The sequence below is a fragment of the Neofelis nebulosa genome, chromosome X, assembly GCF_028018385.1.
Source record: "Neofelis nebulosa isolate mNeoNeb1 chromosome X, mNeoNeb1.pri, whole genome shotgun sequence".
NCBI lineage: Eukaryota > Metazoa > Chordata > Mammalia > Carnivora > Felidae > Neofelis > Neofelis nebulosa.
This window is the reverse complement of record NC_080800.1, coordinates 124,065,682-124,076,699: the sequence shown is the minus strand read 5'-3', so window position 1 is coordinate 124,076,699 and position 11,018 is coordinate 124,065,682. Positions and strand designations below refer to the sequence as shown.

The 11,018-nt window shown below is 46.7% G+C and overlaps 1 protein-coding gene across 1 annotated transcript; it reads right to left on the bottom strand.

Moving 5' to 3' along the window:
- Nucleotides 1–5,171: 5,171 nt before the first annotated feature.
- On the bottom strand, nt 5,172–10,426 carry GPR50 (G protein-coupled receptor 50). The gene is made up of 2 exons (XM_058713151.1): nt 10,161–10,426; nt 5,172–7,245 (listed from the first exon to the last, which is right to left on the bottom strand). The coding sequence occupies exons 1-2, from the start codon at nt 10,345–10,347 to the stop codon at nt 5,576–5,578; spliced, it is 1,857 nt and encodes a 618-aa protein (XP_058569134.1). The 5' UTR covers nt 10,348–10,426; the 3' UTR covers nt 5,172–5,575.
- Nucleotides 10,427–11,018: the final 592 nt, after the last annotated feature.

The window sequence follows — 11,018 nt, the reverse complement described above, 5'->3', positions numbered from 1 at the left end:
TGAAAATGCATTTAACCATCCACTTAATAACTTAATATGTGTGCATATCATTGTATATAATCTATAGTTTAATTAAAATTTAAAAACCACAGTGTGGCATTGGTGCAAGGCTAGACAAATAGACTGATGAAACAGACTAAATAGTCCAGAAAGAGATAGATATATAAATGATAGATAGATAACTTTTATTTTTATGTGATTAACTATCTTACAACAAAGTGTCCACTGAAGTTCATTGGACAAAGGTTGATCTTTTCACAAAATGGTAATAAAATGGAAATATGAACCATGACTATATTAAAAAAAATGAACCTGACCCATACTTCACACCAAACACAAAATATTAACTCAAGATGAAGCATAGACTTAAATGTTAAAGGCAAAACAATAATGTTTCTAAAAGAATATCTAGGAGAATATTCATTATATTAATCAGAAATTTCTTAAACACAAAGCATAGTCATAAAAGAAAAAACTGATTAAATTGGACTTCATAATATTAAGGTCTTTTGCTTTTGAAAATACAATTAAGAGAGAGAGAAAAGGCAAACCACAGACTGAGAGAAGCTATTCATGAAATATGTGTATATATATATATATATATATATATATATATATATCCAGACCATATATATATATATATATCTCCAGACTACTACATAAGTATATATATCCAGAATATATAAAGAACTTCTACTGCCAATAAGAGGACAGAAACCTCAAATTTAAAACAATCAAAATATTTGTTCAGACCCTTCTGTAAAGAAGATATCCAAATGGTCAATGATCATGTGAAAGATGGTCAACATTAATTGTTAAAGAAATACAAATTGAAAATACAACGAAATAGCACTAGACCTAGAATAGCTAAGATTAAACGGCTGAAATTACTGAATGTTGGTGAGAATGCAGAACACCTCAAGCTTACATAGTACTGATGCCAATATAAATTAGGTCAACCACTTTTGCTTAACCAACTGAGCTACCCAGGTGCTCTAGGTCAACCACTTTGGAAAAATATTTGGCACTACCTGCTAAAACTAGACACACATATACTCATGACAAAGCAATTCCAATCCTAGGTGTATTTCCAAGAGCAATGAATCCATATGTGTACCAATAAGGCATGTACAAGAATGTTCATAGCAACTTTCTTCATAACAGCCCCAAACCAAAAAATAGCCCAAATGTCCATCTATAGTAGAATGGATTGAAAAAAAAATTGTTATATTTAATATAATAGAATTACACACAGCAATAAAAAAGAATGTACTACTTCTACCCAAAGGAATGTATAAATATCACAGACAAAATGACAAGTGAAAGAACACAGATACAAAGAGTACCTTCTAGGAGCACCTGGTTGACTCAGTAGAGCATGTGATTCTTGATCTCACACTTGTAAGTTCAAGCCCCACACTGGGCATGGAGCCTACTTAAAAACAAACAAACAAACAAAACAAAACAAAAAGAGTACATTCTATATGCTTCCATTTAAATGAAGTTGAAGATGCAGCAAAATTAATCTAGTACCTTCTAAGTGCTGGAAATGTTTTCTGTCTTGATTTCTATAGTGGCTACACAGGTGTAAACATATGTAAAGATTCATTGAGCTCTACACTGAAGATTTGTGCACTTGACTGTATGTAAAATATCTCAATATAAAATAAAATTGAGATGTACAACAATGTTTATAGAAGCATTTTTCTTAGTAACCCCAAATTGGAAACAACCCAAAAGTCCATCAACAGTCTATCAACAGAATCAATAAATAAATTGTGGTATATTCATCCTGTAGAGTACTACATTAAAATGAAAAAAAAAAACCTGATACACACAAAGACATGAGTGAATCTCAAAGACATAATATTGAGCAAAAGAAGCGATGCTAATATACCATTTATCAATTCTATTCCTAGATGCATATTCCAAAGAATTGAAAGCAGTAAATCAAATACTTGGAAATCAATGTTCATAGCAGCAGTATTCATGACAGCCAAAAAATGGAAACAATCCACCAATGGATGAATGGACTAACAAGATGTGATTTCTCCATACCACAGAATATTATTCAGCCATAAAAAGAATACAGTACTGACACCTGCCACAACATGAATGAACCTCAAAGACATTATGCCCAGTGAAAGAAGCCAGTCAAAAAGGGACAAATATTGTGTGATTTCACTTACATGAGGTTCCTAGAATAGGCAAATTCGTAGAGATAGGGAGTACAATAGAGGCTACCAGGGGCTGGGCAGGGGAGAATGAAGAGTTATTATTTAATGGCTACAGAGTTTGGGAAGAAATTGCTGGAAATGAGTAGTGGTGATGGTTGCACAATGCCGTGAATGCACTTGATGCCCCTGAATTGCAAACTTAAAATTGTTAAGTGGTAAATTTTATGTTATGTATACTTTATCACAATTTGAAAAAAAGAAATTGGTTATAATAGAATACATACTGTATACTTCTACTTCTATGAAGTTCTAGAACAGACAAAATTAATGCATGGAAAGAGAGGTCAGGATAGTGATTGCTTTTGGATGAAGTATTGACTAGAAGAAGGCAAAAGGGAGCCTTCCAAAAGAGTATCTACACCTTGCTCAGAGTGGTAGTTACATGGATGTATACAGACATAAAAATTTGTCAAGCTGTCACTTTTAGGTACAAAAAATTTGTCAAGCTGTCACTTTACAGCATATACATTATATTTTCATTTAAAAGGGGGAAAAAAGAGTAGAAGCTGGGGAAACTGTCACTTAAAAGTTGCTTGCATTTTTTAATCCCTTGACTATGGAGACTTATGCTCACTTGGAAGCAGATTCTCTCTTTGGGGAAATTAGCAAAACTGGCCCTTCTGACCTCACTGGTGCAAAACTAGAAATCCAGCATTGTCCTGGGGAGAGCTACAAAGCACCTTAAAACTGACCACAGAGATTCAGGGTCCTGTCTTGGTCACGCATAGTGGGTGCAATAAATCAGAGATGTGTTTATGAGGCTTCTTGACTTTGGGGAGTGGAGAGGAACAATACAAAGGAAGGAGGGGCTGAGAGAAATGTCTCTTGGCTATGTGCTTGAACTGCAGCTTGGGGTGGGGAGGGTTGTGAGGGAGGCAGGCAGGGGATCAGAATGGCTAAAGTGACATTTTGTGAGACTATGGGCACAAGCCATGTTGCTTCAGGCACTTGAGAGCAGAGTGTGGAACAAAGTTGGTAAAAGTATGGATATATGTTCTCTCCCCTGCCATCTTCTCTCAGAAGCCCACATGCCTTGAGCCCCAGGAGAATAGTAGTTCAAAGCGTTGGCACCCAGCACCCTTGGTCTGAACACTACTGTAATCTCACCAAAGCAAAGCTCCTTGGGTGGTGGCAGAGAGGGAAACAATGGAACACATGGCAGGGGGTACTGGCTGTAGACCAGTTTGTGAGTACATGAGGAAATATCCTTTTTGTGTGTTCCGGAATATTTGGCAGAAATTTTGCACAGGGAATCAGCCTAAAGTCCAGCAGTCATTCTGGTAGGGCTCAAACCACTGTAAATTGGGCGTGAAAAGTTAAAATTACCTCAGTTTATACTCACAGTCTGAACCTGGACAGAGCAACTACATGTGTATATCTCTGTGTCTATGTATATGTGCATGTTTAAGTGTACATATTTTCTTAACAAAACTGATATCCTACTGTATATCATTTTGAATCCATTTTTATTTTTACAGAGCACTTTATTTTGGGCATTTCTTTGTCATTAGATATTCTCTTGGGACTGTGTTCCCGAGGTCAGGGAGCCTTGCCCAGTGGCTGGGGTCTTGCCACCTATCTTCCAGCTGGAAAGGAAAACATCTGCTTTCCTGCCTTCCACTTCTGTGCCTCCCCCCAACTGGCTCATGAGCTCTGTTACTTAGTCCCAGCAGCCTCTAACAGTTGTGACATTATTGGGGTCGCACTTCATGCCTTCCATGGGGGTAAAAAAGAGATCTGTTTTCAGAAGCCATGACAGGCAAGGTCCAGAAGTCTAAGAGTAGACAGGTCAGGTCATCCATCATCACCACATGCCAAAACCAGGGAGCCCTTCTCTACCCCCACCCCACCCCACCCCAAGTCTGCCAGTTTGCTGAGTCAAGAAACTGAGCTTTCTATAGCAAGCTCATAGAAAAGATGGAACCTACGCCCAAGTCTTCTGATTCCCCAAGGTCAGTGCTTTTCCACCCACCTCTTAACCCACCTCACAAGAAAGTCGGGAGGAGGAAGTGAATTTACCCACAAATCACACAGCAAAGCCACAAAAACACTTTTATTTAATTGCTACCACAAATACAGAATCAAATTAAGGCAGTATAATACATTTCCCCTTATCCTTACAAGCTTTTATACAGTAATCTTTGCTTTCTGTGTCAGTTTGAATCAATAGTAGAAACGTTTATTAAACAACTTTTTCTTGAATTCTAGAGAAAAATCATTCCCTGGGCTATCAGGTGTGCTAATACAAGACGTGTACAACTTAACGTTGTGGATCACAGAACGTCAGCCAAAGGCTGAGAGGCTGAGGGACAAGGCAGGAGACAAAGGCTATGGCGACCAGCTATTACCTTGAGTTCCCTTCTGGATGAAAAAGAAAAATGTAAAAACTGATTATGCAAATACATCAGGCAGTCTAAAAAAAAATCTAAGGTAAAGAGTAGTTGTCAATTAGAATATTAAATACATGACTGTAATTGGTTCTAGCAACCATAAATTTGGATTTCAGGAGAAGTAACTAGTTTATGAATGGATTTGTTTCTCTGGAACTAAATGAAAGAAAATTCTAGATGTTTAAAAAGGTTAAGTGACTGGAAACAAGGTGACTATAAAAATCAGCACCAATGTTTGAATTTTCATAAAATAGAAATAATTTGGTTTGGCCACATCTTTCCTTTTGCCATTTGAACTCATAGGCATAAAAATTTATTTTATTAAGAGCTTATCAAATTGTGTTCAGATATGGGTCATACCTTGTTGCTGAAACTCAGAAAAGAAACTGTTTCAAGTACTTGCACTTTATCGAAACTGCCTTTCTGACTGCCATTTTAAAAAGTACAATATAGAGTTACACACTTAAAAACATAAAGCTTTGTGGTCACATTTACTTACAGAAGCACTCCTCCCCTTCCCCCCCCACCCCCCACTGGCGGGGGAATGAGAGAATAAAGCAGGAACTGAGAGGAGGAAATGAAGAGAGGGGAGAAAAGGGGATACGAGGGTGAGAAAAAAATCAACTCTAAAATTTTAAGGATCACTGTTGGCTCAAGGTCAACTATAGAACGAAAGGGAGGCTCAGAAGAGCAGATGTGAAACTTGGGGGAAATTTTGTCTCTAAAATAGCAAGCGCACACATGCGCGTGCACACACACACACACTTTTTCAAAGTATGTTATGTAAAGAAGGAGTATGCCTACAAGGTGGATGTAGCTTACACCACGTCTGTGAGTGCATGTCTATGTGTGTCTGTGTGTAGGTGCAGTAAGTTATCTCACTTTGAATTACATATTCTAAACAAACTTGAAAGTGGACTGCTTCCTGGCCACCCTTAAGAGCATTATTCACACAGCCATTTCATCAGAATCAGCTTCAACATCAATGATCACAATCTTATGATAATCACTGGTGGTAGTGGTGATCACAGTGGGGTCAGGACCGTGGGAGGCAGTGGCAAGTTCCAGTGGGCTGGCAGCAGGCTCAGGGGACTCACTGTCAGGGCTGTAGACAGGCTCAAGGAGATCAGTGATGTCACACTCAAAGTGGCCGGTGGCAGTGGTCTCAGGGTGACAGGACACAGTGAGCTCAGGGTGGCTGGCAGCGGCAGGCCCCGGGTGGCCAGCAATTGCTGGCTCAGGGTGGCTGGTGGCAGCAGGCTCAGGATTATCAGCAACAGTGGGCTCAGGGTGGGTGGTGGCAGGCTTGATGTAGCCAGTCGTGGTTTTAGAGTAGTTGGTAGCAGGGCTGAAGGCAGACTTGGAGTGGCTGCCAGCAGCAATGTGGTGGCCAGTGACAGGCTTAAGGTGATTGGAGGCAGGCTTGAAATGGACAGAGGCAGGTTTGAAATGCACAGAGTCAGCCTTGAAATGGACAGAGGCAGGCTTAGGATATACAGTGGCAGACTTGGGGTGACCAGACGCAGATTTGGAGTGGCCAGAAGCAGGCTTGGAGTGGCTAAAGACAGACTTATAGTGGCCAGAGGCAGATTTGCGGTAGGCAGAGGCAGCCCGGGGGGGGCCAGAAGCTGGTTTGGGGTGGCCAGAGGCAGGCTCAGGTTGGCCAGCTGCAGCATCACCAGGTAGTGGAACATTCCGGACATTCATTGGCATTTCCTCCACAGCAGGACAGGCACGGGCACGATCTTGTTCATGGGCTTGGTCATGGGTTTGGTCACGTGCCCGGGCGCGGGCACGAGCCAGGGCCCGGGCCTCCCGAGTCTCACGAACATCAGTGATGAGGCCAGAGAGGAACAGGATAGGGTGCCGCATAGCATGGAAAATGGTCCAGTATTCTCTTCGGAAATTCTCATTGAGGAGCCCATAGATCACAGCGTTGAGGCAGCTATTGAAGTAGGCTATGAAGTAGGCTGCAAGATAAAGCCAGTTGGGGATCTTGCCTGCCATTTCCTTCGGACTGACAGCCACCAAGACAGTGAGCACGTTGATAGGACACCAGCACACTGCAAAGAGGAGGAAGATCACAAACATGGTTAGAAAATTGCGAACCTCAGCAAGCTGGTTATCGGGATTCTGCCCAGCCGGGTCACGGGCTGCTAGCACTTTGGTCCAGATCCTCACGTAGCAGAAACCCACTATGAGCAGAGGGAGGACAAAGTGGATGCAGACGATGGTCACAGCAAAGACAGGGTTGTTGAGATAGTTGAAGATGCAGGTGTAGGTGCGAGGATCATACTCGATGGTGCCAATGTACATGTTGGGCAGGACTGCCAGGACGGTCATGACCCAGGTGATGACCAGGTAAATGCAGGTATTGCGCACGCTGAAGATCCGCTCGTATTGGAGGCTGTGGCAGATGTAGCAGTAACGATTGATGGCAATTGCCATGATGTTGAAGATAGAGCCGACCACACTCAGCCCTGTGATGAATCCAACCATCTGACACTGGAACTGGCCCAGATCCCAGCCCCCAATGGCCATGGCATGCAGCATCAGAGGATAGGGGTAGATGGCCACCAGCATATCGGCCACGGAGAGGCTAACGACGAAGATGTTGCCTGAAAAACATATCAGGGGGAAGGAAGAGGGAGAAAAGCAGGGGAAAATAAATGGTTAAGTATGGAAGTGTATAAGTTTAAACTGGAGGGAAAGGCCGGCTGAAGAGGTGACAATTTAGAATTCTAGAATTCTTTTTAAAAAACACTCCTGTCACTTTGTGTTTATTTGGAGGCATGCCCCAGATTATTGTGATGTACAACCGAGTTTGGGAGACCTGTCCTTTGAGCGCCTTTTTCCTTTCAAACAATATCATCTCTGCTTCAGGGAGAAAAAAAAAAAACGAACTTATGTCAGAAAGCAGTAAGCACAGAAGCCCTTTGTGGAACCTTTCATACACACGGACATGCTGCCACCTTTTTAGACAAAAACAGAATGCAAACTTTTTCCTTAAATGGGGATAGGGAGGGAAGTGAGAAGGGCATAGAGGCCAGGTAGAAGCTGTGGGTAGAAAGTAGGCTGGAGGTGTGGGGGGAAGGGAAGAGGCTGGAGGAGTATCAGGAAGCCTCACCACCACCCCCGCCCCCCCCGGCCGAAAAAAATGAGTGAGCCCTCTGCTTTTTCTAGCCTAGCGTTGTTTTTAAAACGCAAACCTGTCTAAGAGAACAGTCTGAGAAACGGCATTAAAGGCCGTCGTCTCCTTAAGAAAACGAGATCAGACAATAATTAATGACTAAGCCCGGTAAATACTTACCATTTCCAAAGTAGCCTAAGAGTGAAAACTGAGGGGAGGGAGGGAGACCCTGTAAAATTTAGTCTGAGACCAAAAACCGTGAGTAGGGAGAAAAACAATCAGGAAAATCCCGGCAAGGATTAGCCCGAACTGCCTGCTTCCTTGGGGTCCAGCGCAGAGCCGCGAACCCGCTTGTTCAACGCCCTGTGTAAACAGTTCCCGCCCCTGCTCTGAACTTCACTAGAGCTTTGCAGCTAAACAGGCAAGTGAAGAGGGGGAGTCGGCCCCCAGTCCTGTTTTGTCGGGCACCGATAGGAACGTTTTTGTAAAACCCGTCCAAAAAAAAAAAAGGACGAAGAAGCCAAATGCAGGCGCTGAGCTGTCTCCCTCCCCCACTCCTCTCTCTCTGAAACACCTCAATGCTAATTAGCATTGGTTTGGCAAAATACTGCACTTCATCTGGGACTAGGAGAAAATGAGCACTTTTTAAAAGGGCAAAAGAACGTTTCCTTCTGCCCTCCTGCCAGCGCTGAACGCCGGCCTCAGCGCTTTCCACCCAGAGGTTCTTTCTAGGGTTTTCCCTCAAAGAAATGAATTGGGGAAAGTGGAAAAGGCAGAGGAAAAAGCCTTAAAAACAAAAACACAATAAGAACCTTTATTTGAATTATAGAAAGAAAGAAAGAAAGAAAGAAAGAAAGAAAGAAAGAAAGAAAGAAAGAAAGGAAAAGAAAGGGCAGAAGAAGAAAAGTAAGAAAAAAATGGGCTTCGCAGGTGGTCCCTGGGGGCTCTCTGGTTCCTTGGGACCGCACTCCTGGGGCGAGGGTGAGGTCCAAGCGTGCAGCCTCGCGTCTCCAGCGGACCAAAGTGAAATCAGACACACGCACCAGAGCGTAAAAGAAAACTTTTAATGACTGTGTGTCCGTCAGTGCATTTTGAAACTCATCCCCTCAAAGTAATCCTCCAAAAACGGGCTGCTTCCTCTTCCTCGCGCCCCGCCCGCCGGGTCCTATGGGTACGCGACTCTCTCATCCCGCCCTCTCTCCCAGTTCAGCCGCCTGGCCCCCCACGGGCAGAGATCCCGGCAGCAGAGACCCCGGGCGCCGCCCCCTCCCTCCTGGGACCCGCGCGAGGCGTCCGGGCCCCTTTGCCCCTCCCCTCTCGTCCTCCGCCCTCCCCCGCCCAACCTGCAAAAGGGGGCTCACCGCTTGGCGGAGTCCGCCGCCCCCGCCCCCCGCAAAGGTGGCCGCGCCCTGCAGCCTCCCGCGCCGCCCATAGCCTAGCTCGCAGCCGGCCCCTCTCCTGGGCACCAGCTCCCGGCTCGCCGCCAAACCCCATCCCGGCTCCCGGCGCTTCGCAGTTTCCCTGCGCCTCTGGCCGCCCCCTCCGAGCTCTCCCGCGGCCCTCCCGCCATCCTCGCCTTGTTCTCCCTTCTACGCCCCCCACCCGAGATGCCCAGCTCCGGGACCTCTCCGCCAGCCCTCCCTGAGACCCCCCAGCACCTCGCTTACGGACTTCGCGATCTCCGCTGCCGCTGCCGTCTCTGCCACCGCCAGCTGCGCCCAGACCTCCGCTCTGCTCTCTCCACCCTGCGCCCTGGGACGGGCGGACGGAGCTCGGCTCCGGCGGACTCAGACCACCCTGCTCCACACTCAGACGCGAGGGTCTGCGCTCCGCTGCCCGGGAGCCGCTTGGGTGCCGCCCTGGAGCCCCAGAGCCGCGGCAGCTGGGGCTCGGCCGGCCCGGGGCGCCGCCGCTGCGCTGCGCTCCTGTAAGCGCCGCCACAGCCGCCGCGGCCGCCGCAAACTTAACTTTCCCGGAGCGGGTCGCAACCTTGCGGCTCCCTCCGCAGCAATTCGGCCCGCGCTGTCTCCGCGCCACCACCTCGGTGGCCTCTGGCTCGGCATGCTGTCCCCAGACGGTGGCCGCACTCTCTGCTGGGATGCCGGCTCCCTCTGCATCATGTCTCCGACGGGGCAGGGCTGAGCGGTCTGCCGCGCACCGCGGGACCCGGGCTTTGCACTTGGACGCCAAAAGCTTATTTCCCCGAGCTCCCTCAGCCTTCAGAAGGTCTCAATTTATGGGGCCCCGGCAGAACATCACCACCCAGTTTCTCAGGGAATTTGAGGGTAGGGACTTTCAATGTGAGGGCACTGTCCGAGCGGTCCCTATTTTAGGCGCCCGAACCAATGACCTAGGGTTTGCAAGTAGCTGCACGCTAGGTAGGAAGAAGTAAGGGTGGCTTACCAGAATTTCGAAGCTTCTTATTCTTCGTCACAGCTAAGATGACCATGGAGTTGCCGATCAGGTCTACGACGATGGTGATAACCATTGCGCAGAACATAAAGATGATTAGAGCCGGTGGGTAGTCTGGCTGTGGCAGCTTACAGCCGATGCAGCCGTACGGGGTGGGGACTGCCACGGTAGGCCCCATATTGCTGCCGGAGACAGTTCGGCTCTCCCAGCCAGTCAGGACAGCGAACACCCGCTCTGTCACCAGGAGCTTCCAGAAAGCTGCCTCCCCTCCGATGATCAGAGAGCAAATGACAGCAACCCGCCCCTCTCCGATGAGCTTTTAAAGCCTCAAGAGGTGGCTAGCCCCGCCCCAAATCCCTCCTCCCGACCAATCAGAGCTCCTCAAACACCCCCGCTTTGATCTCCAACTCATCTTGGACAAATCCACAACGAGGTGTCGTCTTGCTTCCGACTGCCTTGTTTGTGCTTCCCCTCTAGCCGCCCCCACCATCCCCTAGGTACTTTGCGTCGTGACAAGCTCAGAATCCACCTCCCTGCTCCCCAGCCACTGCGCTTCCGTTTCCAGCAAGTTCTTCTCCCTTACCTTGCAACGCAAACACTTAGCAAAGCGATGTAAAATGCAGAGCAGGGGCACGGGGGTCTCTCTTGGGGTTCAGTTCCAACCCAAGCCAGTCTGTAGCCTCCAGCAGAGTGTGAGAGAGCTCCAGTGGCCCTTGAACCCTAGATATATCTTCTTGAAAGGTTCATGCCACCTCAGGTGCTTTTTCCCGTTCAGAGCCTTTTGCACCTCATGGGGAGCAGGGGGCAGCTGCCCAGGGCTTCCACTCCCAGTCTGGGTGCCCAGTGTCT

Excerpts from the sequence above, each read along its gene's own strand:
- GPR50 (XM_058713151.1), bottom strand. The coding sequence starts at position 10,347 with ATGGGGCCTACCGTGGCAGTCCCCACCCCGTACGGCTGCATCGGCTGT. Across the intron at positions 7,246-10,160 it reads TAAGAAGCTTCGAAATTCTG|GCAACATCTTCGTCGTTAGC; the intron begins GTAAGCCACCCT and ends TATGTTTTTCAG.